This window comes from Dama dama, chromosome 33, assembly GCF_033118175.1.
Source record: "Dama dama isolate Ldn47 chromosome 33, ASM3311817v1, whole genome shotgun sequence".
Classification (NCBI taxonomy): domain Eukaryota; kingdom Metazoa; phylum Chordata; class Mammalia; order Artiodactyla; family Cervidae; genus Dama; species Dama dama.
Window position 1 is genome coordinate 40162117 of NC_083713.1, and position 16171 is coordinate 40178287.

The window sequence follows — 16171 nt, forward strand, 5'->3', positions numbered from 1 at the left end:
GTAGGCAGAGTAAGTCTAAGTTCCCTTGCTAAACCGGCTGAGGTGAGAAAAACACCCCACTGATGATACTGCAAAGAGAAAAAGAATAAATCCTACATTCATGAAAATTTGGATTTGCAGGTTGTTGCTCAGCCCATGGGAAGCAGGAATTTTAAAGGGCATTATTTTCCTATGAGGTGCTTGTGCTATGAGATTCTCCTGAGATGAGCTGTACATACCTCAGCAATCCCTGAGGACCATTTCTGTTGCTAAGGCATGAGCATCATGCACCCGCACAGTGATCTGCAACATGGACCTCTCACACCTTGGAACCCAAGGCCACCCATGACTCTAAGAGGCTCTGCAAACAGAACATCACCATGGCAGGCTGCCTGTGTGGAAGACCTGAAATTGACCCCTCCATCTACGTATGCTGAATATCATTCCCCAACCAAACTGGAGTGACAGGATTGATCTCTTGGAGAATTACTTTAGCTGAGCATTACTTTAGCTAAGTTGCTTCCCTATCCATTCATATACTCTTTAGCGACCAAAGGGAGAACCCTATGAGCCTGATACTGTATTGTAACTCAGACAGAAAATACTAGGCATGCTGCCTGCCTCATTATGCAGAGGTCTAATAGTGACACACAAGAGAATCCTCTCAAGTCTCAGCCCCAGGAACAGTAAATCCTCCTGAGTAACCTGGTTTGTGTTTATCTTCCAGACACTCTAAATCATATAATTCACTGATGTTTCTTTCTTTAGCCTGGCAACCAGGACAGAGTCAAAGTGGCTCTCTACTTTGAGCCAGTGCATGGTATACTAATAAGACACATTTTGTATACTATTTTAACCTTTCCTTCATCTTATTTTTCTAATTTTTATCTTTGCCCTAATTCCCTCATCCACTGTTGGTTTTTGAACTTTCCAAATGTGTCAAATACATAGAGAGGTAAAATATTTAGTAGTACATAGATTACTACATTGTACTCATTACAAATGCAGAAATAAACAGATTCCACAGCCTACTTTCTATAAGGTGAAATGTTGGATACGTAGATAACTGTAGTATATGCAAAACAAATGTGGAAAATTGGTATCTTCTCTATTAACTGATTCCAAGGCCCACTTTACATGAGGAAAAAATTTAAATATATAAATAACTATATTATACTCAGTATAAATGCAGAAAAGGTATAATTTGCTTACTATTCATAGCCTATCATTAATCAGGTGAAATATTAAAATAGATAACTGTTAAATACACAGGTAACTATAGCATACTTGGTGCAAAGGCAGAAAGTCTCTAACTTCTCTATTAACTAACTCCATATCTCCCCTTCAAGATTTCTCAATTTGCAGTGATTATTTGTGGTCTGAAATATCATCTTCAGATACAGTCACCATTAATTCCGGATTAAGGATGATTGTATATGGATATTGCTGATGTTGCTACTAGTGTTACTAATGTTTTTTTGTAGTAAATAAAACAAATGAAAAATCGTATTGGAAATGGGAATTTTTATTATTACCTTGTTTAGAAGACTACTACTTCCAAACAGTCATTAATAGAAAACCTAGCAATCATTGATAATCATTAATAGTTTTCTAATGTTCTCAGCAAGGCAGATTGCAAGAGAACTGCCAAAGGCAACTGTCTATCTCACTTTTTAGGACACTTCCTAAATAACCACATGCAAAGGTCCAGTTTCCCTACTATAAAATGGAGACACCTCATGGCAGGGTCAAAAATTCATCTTTGGTACTACAAGTGTGAAGAAACCAAATCGCTGGTCTTTCTAGCCATGTGGGAGAGGGCTCCACAGTATATTATTTAATACAATATTAGAGTCATTTATTCAATAGGCAGGGCTTCCCTCATAGCTCACTTGGTAAAGAATCCACCTGCAATGCAGGAGACCCCGGTTTGATTCCTGGGTGAGGAAGATCCGCTGGAAAAGGGATAGGCTACCCACTCCAGTATTCTTGGACTTCCCTTGTCGCTCAGCTGGTAAAGAATCCACCTGCAATGCAGGAGACCTGGGTTTGATCCCTGGGTTGGGAAGATCCCCTGGAGAAGGGAATGGCTACCCACTCCAGTGTTCTGGCCTGGAGAACTGAATGGACTATAGCCCATAGGGTTGCAAAAGGTCGGACACGACTGAGCAACTTTTACTCACTCACTCACTCACTCATTTGATAGGCCCTCATGCCACTGCCTCCTTCTTCTTCACATGATGAAGCCAATATGGCAAGAACTTCGGACAACTGAAAAAGTAAATTGAAGTATGCTTTTTGTTACCCTGGTAGATCATATCTGGACTTGGAAAAATAAAATCTTACAGATCACCTTACAAACTCTGACACAGGATCTAAATCAAACAACATAAAGACAACTGGTTTTCAAATCCTCCATCTTGTTGAAATCCTCCATCCTCCTCACTTCTAAGTAAGAAGGACCTGAATCCTGAAAGGAAGTTTCCTGGCTGGAAGCAGTGCAAATCAGAAACGGCTGACAGGAAAGAGGGTTTGGGTCTGAGAGCTATTTTATCTTTAGATTCCGGTTCTGAGACTGTTGGTGGGGGCTGGCAGACAAAAGGGGGCTCTCTCAAGTGATACAGTAAAAGCCTATCTCCCTTCACTGACACTATTTTCTAAATGGCTCGTGCCAGTGTTAAACCTGGGAAAAGTAATTGTGTCAATAGTCTTTCTAAAGGTCCACCAAAAACCACAATGAAAGGTGTGAAGAAGGCAGATGTGAGAAGGGGTGAATATCAAGTAAGTGACCAACAGTAAAGCATGCTTACCTGAGGAACTTAAACCAAACTGACCTTCATTAAACAACATTATTCATTCAATGAACACTTAGCAGGGTGTCAGGGCTGTGGGGCTGGGGCTGGGGTGGGCCTTACCACCTCTTAGGAGGCTAATACATGCACAGAGGAACAGTTATAAGAGTTTCGATGAAGAGGTGACTTCCCTGGAGAAATAGAGGAAAGGTTGTAAGAGTTGGTTAGCACTTAGTTGGGGACATCAAGAATACATAAGAATACAACTGAGATGGGACCAGGACAATCAAAGTGGATCATTTATCATTCCAAGCAGAATTCACAGAATAAAGAAACTGACTTTCTTCTCAACCCCTGTTCCATAACAGATTCCTGTCCTGCTGCCCGGCCTCTCTCCATTCTGACCTCACCCTACACTATCAGACCACCTCCAACTACAACAACGTGTTTCAACATGCCTACTTTACAGACCTAATGGAAGGTGACACTCATCTATCTTCACGGGTTCCCAGTTCTCCAGAATCAAAGGCCAGCTTTACTCTTCCAACTCAAAAGCCACGAGGTGCTTTCAGGACACATCCTAGACACTACCATGCCTCTTGGGCCTCCAATACTGCAGTGTGACACACACTTCTGTGCGTACTTTCCCTCTGTCGTGGGTCAGCCAGACTCCCACTTCTGCAGGACCCACTCAGCCACCCCACATTCTCTGGCTGAGCTCCAGTGCTGAGCCAGGCACCAAGCTGGGCACTGAGAATCAGACACCAAGCCCCAAATCCTGACGTGATTCTACTAACCAGTTTCTAACGAATTTGTGGAATAACCTAATTCAAACTATAACCCTATATTTAAAACTTTTAGTACAGAAAAGTATCTAATCACCATGCATGTAGCAATAACCCCCTTGTTTAACTGACATTAATGTTTTTGTTATGTTTATTTCAGATGGCAATCTTAAATAAAATGTTACAGATTTGGTTAAAGCTGAATTCCTAATTGTTCCCTCCTTCCCTTCCTCCCTAGAGGTACCACTATCTTAAATTGGTATCATCCTGAAATATTTTTTATACTTCCACTAGAGATGCACTGATGTATAAACAATATCAAACACTATTTAAATTCAGTACCATATATATTTTTAAATGTTCATAAGGATTACCTCATATCTATTCTTTTGCAACTTGTAGTTTTCACTCAAAAGACTGCTTTGCAAAGATGTCCCTGTTGACACGTAGTTATTTCATTTTAATGGCTCTTGAGTTTACTTATTCACAGTTTATTTCCCATATCTATCTTGATTCTCAGCTTTTACTTTTGCAAAAGTTACAATAAGCATTTGTATTTGTCTTCCTGTGCATACCTGTCAGACTTTCTCTTATGACATTAAGTTCTCAGTTTTAAGTCCTACTCTCTGGCCTACTGATTCTTCTCATGGATGAGTTTTTTTTTGACTTGAGTTTTTAATAATCTGATTGTGAGCCAGCAAATTTGGAAAACTCAGCAGTGGCCACAGGACTGGAAAAGGTCAGTTTTCATTCTATTGCCAAAGAAAGGTAATGCCAAAGAATGTTCAAACTACCACACAATTGCACTCATCTCACATGCTAGTAGAGTGATGCTTAAAATTCTCCAATCCAGGCTTCAGCAATACATGAACCATGAACTTCCAGATGTTCAAGCTGGTTTTAGAAAAGGCAGAGGAACCAGAGATCAAATCGCCAACATCTGCTGGATCATCGAAAAAGCAACAGAGTTCCAGAAAAACATCTATTTCTGCTTTATTGACTATGCCAAAGCCTTTGACTGTGTGGATCACAACAAACTGTGGAAAATTCTGAAAGAGATGGGAATACCAGACCACCTGACCTGCCTCTTGAGAAATCTGTATGCAGGTCAGGAAGCAACAGTTAGAACTGGACATGAAACAACAGACTGTTTCCACATAGGAAAAGGAGTACGTAAGACTGTATATTGTCACCCTGCTTATTTAACATATGCAGAGTACATCATGAGAAACACTGGGATGGATGAAGCACAAGCTGGAATCAAGATTGCTGGGAGAAATATCAATAAGCTCAAATATGCAGATGACACCACCCTTATGGCAGAAAGTGAAGAACTAAAGAGCCTCTTGATAAAGGTGAAAGAGGAGAGTGAAAAAGTTGGCTTAAAGCTCAACATTCAGAAACCCAAGATCATGGCATCCGGTCCTATCACTTCATGGCAAATAGATGGGGAAAGAGTGGAAACAGTGGCTGACTTTATTTTTCTGGGCTCCAAAATCACTGCAGATGGTGACTGAAGCTATGAAACTAAAAGATGCTTACTCCTTGGAAGGAAAGTTATGACCAACCTAGATAGCATATTAAAAAGCAGAGACATTACTTTGCCAACAAAGGTCTGTCTAGTCAAGGCTATGGTTTTTCCAGTGGTCATGTATGGATGTGAGACTTGGACTATAAAGAAAGCTGAGTGCCGAAGAATTGATGCTTTGGAACTATGGTGTTGCAGAAGACTCTTGAGAGTCCCTTGGACTGCAAGGAGATCCAAGCAGTCCATCCTAAAGGAGATCAGTCCTGGGTGTTCATTGGAAGGATTGGTGTTGAATCTGAAACTCCAATACTTGGGCCATCTGATGTGAAGAACTGACTCATTGGAAAAGACCCTGATGCTGGGAAAGACTGAGGGCAGGAAGAGAAGGGGACAACAGAGGATGAGTTGGTTGGATGGCATCACCGACACAATGGACATAGGTTTGGGTGGACTCTGGGAGTTAGTGACGGACAGGGAGGCCTGGCGTTTTGCAGTTTATGGGGTCACAAAGAGTCGGACATGACTGAGCCACTGAACTGAACTGAACTGAGCTCATCTTTGGTGATATTAGTTTCTCAGCTGGAGATTCTTGAAGAATGCATACGATTACATTTGTACTCTAAATTTACATGGGGTACAAGCCTGAGTTTGTCCAAGAGTGCATTTGAGGGCCATGGCTTATGTTTCCAAGTTCAAGCGTACCGCCGTGAGCACACAAGGCCTCACTCTTTGGTCCCTAAAGGAGGATTAAACCAAGACTAGTGCATTGTTGGGGCCGTGACTCTGCCCAGGCCTCCTGCGCTGGCAATACTAGTGACCCTGGCTTCTGGTTCTGTATTTCTAGAACCTGAGGATTTTGTTTGCTCCTTTACTATTTCCTCTAGCTACTGACCTGTATTATTGAATATCAAGTATTTCTAGGAGCTTATTGAGAAGTGTTTATGTTCATTTTAGTTGTCTAAATTGTCAGAATAAACATCTTAACTGAATTCTTTAAATATTGATTTAATCTATCTAATAGTATAAATTATTGAACAAAATCTGTTGGTTCATACTTTTCGGAAATGTTCAACACTATATTACTGAGCTTGTGAAGTGCTCTTTTTTGTGCTAAAGATACAGAGAACCTTAAAAAAAAACTGGGTAAAATTAAAACAAGTTTTTGTTTTGATAATTTTAACTTCCTTAATAAATTATCTAATTGAGTTATATAAAATAAGTTAGACATTTTTGATTTATAATTTTACACCTTGCTTATAATTTCTCTTCCTATAAAAAATTGATGTTTTTAAAATGTTCACAGTACTTGATATTTGTGTTTAAAGTTCTCTTCATCTTATTTGTGTGCTTTATGCTGTACTAAACATACTAATGTGCGTAACTGTTAAGGATCAAAGATGAAAAAATTCATGAGAATACAATTTATCTGTCTAGTAATTTTAAACGTATAGCAATTAGCTACAAACAGCATTCTACTCAGCAAGAAGGATTTTTTGGCTATGAATAGGAGATACAGGGAAGTACAACAATTATGATGTTAGAAACAACTGAGAGACAAGTTACTACGGGCACACACCTACTGAGGGATAAACAAACTAAGCTTAAAAATGCAAGCAACAGAAGTACTGCATAGTAGGCTTTCTTGGAATATGTAAATACTACGAAAGAAACCCACAGACTGGATAAACAGTGATTCACCAGTTGGAGTTGTGGCAGTAATTCATATTCTAATGATGTTTTTAAATAGCATAACAGGTTATTTAAATATAAAACAACACTTGTGATTAAATTTTTTTTGTCCAGTAATATACTGGTTTTATGCTGATTTGAATACACAATTATTTCAAATAGTAATCATTTCATGTAGTATTTTTACAGAGTTCTAGAAAACTCAAGGTAAACTGAAGGCATTTTTCAAAGCTAGCTAAATGCTATTGCTTAGAAATATTTCTTAGTTAAAAAGAAAAAAAAGCAAAACCAGTATCAGGTTTCCAAAATCAATTAGCTTTACCAAATAATTAGCCATTAATTGTTAAAACCATTCATTAACTTTGTCTACATATAATAAGTCAAATTTCTAAAGGCAGCTTAGTGGCTTTTACTAGAGAACCATACCAGTGCCAGATAAAACACTTCAAGCACAAGACAAGGATAATCAATATAGCAAGAGGTTTCTCAAAATTAGAATAAATTGACATTTTTGGTACCAATTTTAGGAAGACAAGTAAACAGTGACAACACTAAAAGCATCATTTGCTGCATCTAGGACAATTAATATGGCCCATGACTTGAAGGGAGTTAAGAAGATAAAGGCATTTAAAAAGATAGAGCCATTGGCCCTGTACCTGGTGCTGGCGATGCTTGGTGATTCTGCTCCAAGCCTACATCTTTCTAGTTGACTGGCAACAATCTGCCTTTCCACCTCCAGTTCTCGGGTGAGTCGCTGAAACTGAAGCTCCTGTGATTCAAGGAAATAAAAGGAACATAAAACACCAGGTTTGCTCAGGCAGATACATGAATTCATGTATGTCACAAGAAACACAGGAACATGCCCAAAACATAACACTGTAGCGTGGCCTTATGAGAGTAGGGTTTTGGATGGAATTATGGGCCTAAACAACCTACTGATTTGAAGCTCTTACAAACTTAAAGGCACTAGAATTTCAGTCTTAGTTTGAAACTGAAAACACGTAAATCCTTATTTGGCCTTTTTTTTCCTTTGGTTCTAATTGAGGTCTTCAAATAGTACTTATGCCACAGGGATGTAACGTAAGGTTGCAGAGTCCTTACATTAGAGGCACACCAACCAATATAAACAAGCTCTTCATCCTTCACAGCTAATGTTTTCATCTCTCATACTTAATGGTAGCCCAGCATTAAAAAAGTAAATTCCTGTGATGAGAATCGCTTGACAGTATTGGATATAAAGCCTTTCAATTGTTAAGAAAAAAAAAAATCATTACACTCCCACAAAAAAAGTCTTGTTATGTTTATCTATAATACAAACACATTTTTCCTATTGTCACAAATGCATTCATGTGTCACTCTATGAAGGGACAAGAGAAAAAATAATGAAAAAGTCTGAGTCATAATACAGAACTTAAAATTGTATTAAAAAGATGGAAGATTGTCTAAAGAAATTATATTTTTCATACTATGATGCATCATGAAGACAACTATTCTATTCTAGGAGAAATGTTTTCACATTATTTGTACTTATCTCACTGTTATCTTAACAGGATTTTAATATATAGAAAGCATGCCATGCTATAAACTATCTATAAATCATATACACTCTAAAGGCTTTAAGCCATAAATAACATCTCCAATAACACCTCAAGCTGCCCTGTGCCATATTAACTCTTTACAAGTCTACTCAAAGCAAATGCTAAACTGTAAGTGGTTTAATTGGACACTGACTACTGGTTCAAAACACCAGGGAGATGAACCCTAAGCAAAGGAACTAATCAGACATAGAACTACCTTAGTTCTGTTAATAATAATATTATTGACAACATATTATCTATGACGGTAAAATACAATTCAACTGGGAAGTGAATTAACTCCCTGTGAGATCAGGCAAAGGCACAATTACTTGACGGCACTGGCTGAGCAAATTCTACAAATTATTCTCAGAATCATTCTTAAGAAAACAGTCCATCTTATGGCTTTCTGATATTGACAGGCCTTTTCCAAGGAGCCCAGTTGGTGTGAGAGAATATACAGCAGAAATAACAGTTGTTACAGAGAACTACACACAGAAGAATTATACAAAAAAGATCTTCATGACCCAGATAATCACAATGGTGTGATCACTCACCTAGAGCCAGACATCCTGGAATGTGAAGTCAAGTGGGCCTTAGGAAGCATCACAATGAACAAAGAGAGTAGAGGTGATGGACTCCAATTGAGCTATTTCAAATCCTGAAAGATGATGCTGTGAAAGTGCAACACTCAAGATGCCAGCAAATTTGGAAAACTCAGCAGTGGCCACAGGACTGGAAAAGGTCAGTTTTCATTCCAGTCTCAAAGAAAGTCAACGCCAAAGAATGCTCAAACTACCGCACAATTGCGCTCATCTCACACGCTAGTAAAGTGATGCTTAAAATTCTCCAAGCCAGGCTTCAGCAATACATGAACCATGAACTTCCAGATGTTCAAGCTGGTTTTAGAAAAGGCAGAGGAACCAGAGATCAAATTGCCAACATCCGCTGGATCATCAAAAAAGCAACAGAGTTCCAGAAAAACATCTATTTCTGCTTTATTGACTATGCCAAAGCCTTTGACTGTGTGGATCACAATAAACTGGAAAATTCTGAAAGAGAGGGGAATACCAGACCACCTGACCTGCCTCTTGAGAAATCTGTATGCAGGTCAGGAAGCAACAGTTAGAACTGGACATGAAACAACAGACTGGTTCCAAATAGAAAAAGAAGTACGTCAAGGCTGTATATTATCACCCTGCTTATTTAACTTATATGCAGAGTACATCATGAGAAACGCTGGGCTGGAGGAAGCACAAGCTGGAATCAAGATTGCCGGAAGAAATATCAATAACCTCAGATACGCAGATTAAACCACCCTTATGGCAGAAACTAAATAAGAACTAAAGAGCCTCTTGATGAAAATGAAAGGGGAGAGTGAAAAAGTTGGCTTAAAGCTCAACATTCAGAAAACTAAGATCATGGCATCCGGTCCCATCACTTCATGACAAATAGATGGGGAAACAGTGGAAACGGTGACAGACTTTATGTTTTTGGGCTCCAAAATCACTGCAGATGGTGATTTTCAGCCATGAAATTAAAAGACGCTTGCTCCTTGGAAGGAAAGTTATGACCAACCTAGATAGCATATTAAAAAGCAGAGACATTACTTTGCCAACAAAGGTCCGTCTAGTCAAAGCTATGGTTTTTCCAGTGGTCATTTATGGATGTGAGAGTTGGACTATAAAGAAAGCTGAGTGCCAAAGAATTGGTGCTTTTGAACTGTGGTGTTGGAGAAGACTCTTGAGAGTCCCGTGGACTGCAAGGAGATCCAAGCAGTCCATCCTAAAGGAGATCAGTTCTGAATGGTCATGGGAAGGACTGATGTTGAAGCTGAAGCTCCAATACTTTGGCCACCTCATGTGAAGAGTTGACTCACTGGAAAAGAACCTGATGCTGGGGAAGACTGAAGGCAGGAGGAGAAGGGGACGACAGAGAATGAGATGGTTGGATGGCATCACCAACTCAATGGACATGAGTCTGGGTAAACTCCAGGAGTTGGTGATGGACAGGGAAGCCTAGCGTGCTGCAGTCCATGGGGTCGCAAATAGTTAGACATGACTGAGCGACTGAACTGAACTGAATTTTTGGCCCAACAATGCTGTACAATAGGATCATAATGGGTAAAGGGGACACTGCCTACCTCTACATAAGAATTCCTAGATCTCAGGCTTCTGATCATTGTTCAACCACAAAACACCAGATAGATAATAACTGCACAAAATTCAGTATCAGGCTAAGATCACTGATTTTAAGGATAAATACTATTACGTTTACTTCGCAGTCTTTGTCCTTAGATAGCATCATAGCTTTTGTGATACACTTCTATTCTTTCAATTATTTTTTTGTTTGTGTATGTTCAGTTGCTCAGCCATATTTGACTCATTGTGACCCCAAGGACTATAGGACCTAATTCTGGGTGACTCCATGGACTCTAGCCGGCCAGGTTCCTCTGTCCATGGGATTTTCCAGGCTAGAATACTGGAGTGGGTTGCCATTTTCTTCTCCAGGGCATCTTCCTGATCCAGGAATCAAATCTGAGTCTCGTGCACTGGCAGTTCGATTCTATACCGCCGCAGATTGTTTATTATACACCTCTTTTCCTGGAAGACTGGCTACTTGTACTAAGCTGGGCCAGCAAAGGACCATCCGTGAGTCTCAAAATATTCCCCAACCCATTATATAACTTTTGAGTTCTCAGTTCAGTGGCTACTAGGGATTGAGGACTGGAGGGTTTCTTCATTTTGGGATGGCCAAAAGTTACCACGATAGGATTAAGGTATGTTTCAAACTAGAACAGTAACACAATTTCCAGTCATAAAAAAAAAAATCTATTTTAGTGGTTTTTTTTTTTTTTTTTAATTATTATGTCTATAGCTGCCTATGGCCTTTTGAGAATCCTTTCAAGGAAATATTTGGGAAATTTCCTGCTTGAAGGCAGACACTTGAACTTACATGTCCCATAATTCCTTCCCTCTGAAGCAGATATAGGCAACTTCAGCTAGGCCGAGAAGATGCCAGACAGTGACTAGGATGCTGAAACCAAGATGTTGACTTCAGAAAACATGAAGCTCATTTCTTCTCTTCCTTTCACCTTCTTGCTGCACTTCCTGTAGTAGAAATCGAGGCCAAGTTTCTAACATGGAAATAACCTCCACACAAACTATATTTATACTTGACGGCAGTGCCAGTGTTTCCTAGATTTGAACACTATTCCTGAGAGCTGTCTCAAGGTTTGTTCTCCAGTCCTGACAACACGGGAATTCATGAATAACCACTAATAAGTAATTTTTTCCCACGTAATTAGCCATGTTAGTCTATTTTTCTTGCAACTAGAAACCCTGACTGATAGACCTCTAGAAACCATTTACAGTTGTCAAGTTATGAGAAGAGCCTCAGTACCCATGATGCAGCTGATTGTTTTAGAAGTTGGGCAATTCCTTTAACACTCATTTGGCCTGAGTAAAGTCCACATTGTATCCCTCCTAGCTGCAGAGTCTATAATACTAAGCATCACTGGCTACTTTTATAAAACCCATTTCACTCATTATTTCCCCACCCTTCTCACAAGTAGAACATAGTTAAAGCCCCCAAAGCAGACTCTCATGAAGGTGTAAAGCATGGAATCTGTTCAGGTTACCTAATACTTGCGAAAACTTACAAGCAAAATATATGTCTGCTTTGTTGTAAAATTATTATACTAATTCAACAGAAAATAAGTTGAACTGCCACATGTGACTGTCATCAAGATGAATGAGTATGATATAAACATTTGACAATTTTGTCTCCACTGGATTCTTAAGACTGATTGACAAGGAAGACAGTATTATAGTCATATAAAAACACATCTAATGATTTCCAAAATAACACTCATCAAGAGAATTATGCTGTGATACCATCCATAAATTTTAAATTTTAATTTTTTTTTATCCTCTAAACATAATGTGTGAAATCTGATCCTTACCACCGCCTCCAAAACCGGGCATCTAAATTATGGGAGGATCCTTTGAGAAGAACAAGGAAATAACGTTAAAAGCATCTGCCAGTGATTTCAGTTCAGTTCAGTTCAGTCACTCAGTCATGTCCGACTCTTTGCGACCCCATGAATTGCAGCACGCCAGGCCTCCTTGTCCATCACCAACTCCCAGATTTGACTCAAACTCATGGCCAAAGTATTGGAGTTGCAGCTTCAGCATCAGTCCCTCTAATGAACACCCAGGACTGATCTCCTTTAGGATGGACTGCTTGGATCTCCCTGCAGTCCAAGGGATTCTCAAGAGTCTTCTCCAACATCACAGTTCAAAAGCATCAATTCTTCTGCGCTCAGCTTTTTTTATAGTCCAACTCTCACATCCATAAATGACCACTGGAAAAACCATAGCTTTGACTAGACGGACCTTTGTTGGCAAAGTAATGTCTCTGCTTTTTAATATGCTATCTAGGTTGGTCATAACTTTCCTTCCAAGGAGCAAGCGTCTTTTAATTTCATGGCTGAAAATCACCATCTGCAGTGATTTTGGAGCCCAAAAACATAAAGTCTGTCACCGTTTCCACTGTTTCCCCATCTATTTGTCATGAAGTGATGGGACCGGATGCCATGATCTTAGTTTTCTGAATGTTGAGCTTTAAGCCAACTTTTTCACTCTCCCCTTTCATTTTCATCAAGAGGCTCTTTAGTTCTTATTTAGTTTCTGCCATAAGGGTGGTTTAATCTGCGTATCTGAGGTTATTGATATTTCTTCCGGCAATCTTGATTCCAGCTTGTGCTTCCTCCAGCCCAGCATTTCTCATGATGTACTCTGCATATAAGTTAAATAAGCAGGGTGATAATATACAGCCTTGACGTACTTCTTTTTCTATTTGGAACCAGTCTGTTGTTTCATGTCCAGTTCTAACTGTTGCTTCCTGACCTGCATACAGATTTCTCAAGAGGCAGGTCAGGTGGTCTGGTATTCCCATCTCTTTCAGAATTTTTCAGTTCATTGTGGTCCACACAGTCAAAGGCTTTGGCATAGTCAATAAAGCAGAAATAGATGTTTTTCTGGAACTCTGTTGCTTTTTTGATGATCCAGCAGATGTTGGCAATTTGATCTCTGGTTCCTCTGCCTTTTCTAAAACCAGCTTGAACATCTGGAAGTTCATGGTTCATGTATTGCTGAAGCCTGGCTTGGAGAATTTTAAGCATCACTTTACTAGCGTGTGAGATGAGTGCAATTGTGCGGTAGTTTGAGCATTCTTTGGCATTGCCTTTCTTTGGGAGTGGAATGAAAACTGACCTTTTCCAGTACATGGCAACTTCCCCTTAAATTCTGGTAAACAAGACCATAATCAAGGTTAGAAAGAAAGTCAAGGCTACTGACATGCTATAAAAATATGTCAGTTCACATGTGTTTGGAAGCTTTTGTTCATATTTACTTCATCTCTCTCAGGTAAGTATATTGATAATCATACTCTGAGAGTCAAGGGGACAGAAGAAAACATAAAGATTCACTTTCATGCTCTTGTATGGCAGACAGAAATGTGTGGCTGAGGAGGCCCAAGGAAGGACGCACTGCCCCAGAGGTCATGCCTGCAGGGGTCCCTCAGCTGAAGAGAGCCTTCGCGACCAAGGAAGTCATATCCTTCTGGGCAGGCTGTGTGCAGCAGTGACTGAGATGAGGAGAGAAAAGCCGGTTCAGACGTGCTTCAGGGTGTGCCATCAGTTTAACTCCCTGGCATAGTATTTGGACCCCTCGCTGTGTCCAAGCCTGCTTTTTCTTCCCCTCTCCTCTGTAAGAGCTGATCTATAATAAACACTCTGCATGAAAACTCCACTTCAGTGAGAACCCAACCTGAAACAGTATTGTTTTCGGATTCTTTTACCGAACGACAGAAGTTTTCTCTCACTCCTAGTTTTTAAAATTGTGAGATTCTTTAAATGTACTGAAAAAGTACAGACAAGAACACAATGAGCTTTGGCAAACCTGTCCTAGGTCTAGCAAATCTTACTATTTTGCTACATTTGCTTCAAGTTTTTTGAGAAATAAAGTATTACAGATACAATGAAATCCCCTGGTTTCTCTTTCTTGGATCTTATTCCTCTCTCTCCTTTTGTCTCCAGAAGAAGCCATTATCTTGAATTTGGTCTTTAATATTCACATGAATATTTTATTTTATTACTACTCCATATATACAGAACCATAAATAATATATAGTGTTGTTCTGCATATTCATACAATTTATATAAATGGTATACAAAACACCCAGTGTTCTGCAGACTGCTTTTATTACAATATGATTTTGAGATTTATCAATATCAGCATACCTAGACCTAGTTCATTTATTTCCATTGGTCAACAATATTCTATTGTATGACTATGGCACAGTATATTTGTATGTTCTCATCATAATGAACCCTTGGGTGGTTTTCAATTTTGTGCAATTATCAACATGCTGCAAAAGAAGCATCTTTGTATAAATCATCTATACACATGTGCCAGACAGTTCCAGTAGAGTCTTAGATACGGCAGTATTGAGTTGAAGGCTATGTGCATCTTCAAATTTACTTGATAATGATTATCACGTTACCTTCCAAAGTGGTTGTAACAATTTACATTCCAGTCAGCATTGTATGAGAGTTCCAGTTTATGTACATTCTCACTGATACAAATCTGCATGTGGAGGCTTAAATTTCTTTTCATTCTTTTTTTTTTTTTCTTTTTGTAAAGGCATGGGATGATAGGCATGGAGTGCTATCTTGCATTTATTTTATTTTGTGTTTCCCTGCTAAACAACATGTTTTCATATGCGTACTGGCCACTTAGGTCCCCTCTTCTCGCAGAGCTATCATACACTCTCAGGGGGCCAGGTTTCTCAACACCCTTGCACTAATGCTTTAGGTTTGGGCAAGGGATATCCCATTAGACTCCCCACAGTAGGCTGTCCTCAGAGGGCACATGGTGTGTAACATCCAATTGCGTGTGCAAGACCACCTAGGTTTGACACACACCTTCAGGGCGGAAGCCAGGTTTAGTGTTTATTTGGCTTAGGAGTCTCACTTTCATTTTGGGTTTCCCTTTCTATGAGTTCTTTACTTTCTTGGCAGCTTAGCCTTGCTTTTGAAAAGACAATTTAAGCACTTTATTCAGTATACATATTTAGTTTCTTTTAGGGGAAGACTGGTTAGGGTATTGAATATACCAGAAATGGGAGTCTCCACAGCTTTTTCATATTTTCTTTGAATTTTTCTGAGCTTTATTCAGGGGGAACTTCTTAGTATTTCTTCCAATTCACTATTTCCCTGTTTGCCTTGTTAAGGGTTTATGTCATCTGTTATACCTTTTTCCAATGCCAATATTTTCCATTTCTGAGACTTCTAGTTTGGTCCTTTTCTTGCCCACCTGTTTCTGCTGCTCATTTCAAGTGAAATCTGTTCCTGCTGCTCATTTGGAGTGAAAGCTCTATCATTTCCCTTCCTATTTAGGTTTACCTTTACCTAAACTCCACGTACTTCAGTCCTAAATGAGACTTTAGATTGTGATTCAGTGTTTCCTTCAGACAGAAATAACACTGCATACCTAGTCATGTCTCCTGCTACTGGCTTCAAGAAGCCCAACAAGCATTAGGTTCTTCTGCTTTCATCTCCTTCAATAAGCAGGAAGAGCTCCAACCCAGACCACAGTGTCAAGGACCCTGGCGCTGGCATTGAAAACAAGGTATTCTTCATCCTTTTGTGGCCTCAGGGCCCCTCTCAGCTTCATTAATTCCTCACTGATGGCCAGCAGTCACATATCTCCTGATGCTTTCCAACTGTGCCCTATGGAAGCCTCACTACAGTTTGCAAAT

The 16171-nt window shown here is 39.4% G+C and overlaps 1 protein-coding gene across 11 annotated transcripts in view; it reads right to left on the reverse strand.

Annotated features, from left to right (window-relative positions):
- Nucleotides 1-16171, reverse strand: part of PKP4 (plakophilin 4) — a 248260-nt gene that overhangs the window by 109108 nt on the left and 122981 nt on the right. For all 11 annotated transcript variants that reach the window (XM_061135252.1, XM_061135255.1, XM_061135253.1 and 8 more), the window contains one exon: nucleotides 7430-7542. In XM_061135252.1, coding sequence (XP_060991235.1) covers nucleotides 7430-7542 — 113 coding nt within the window. The remainder of the gene's footprint in view (nucleotides 1-7429; nucleotides 7543-16171) is intronic.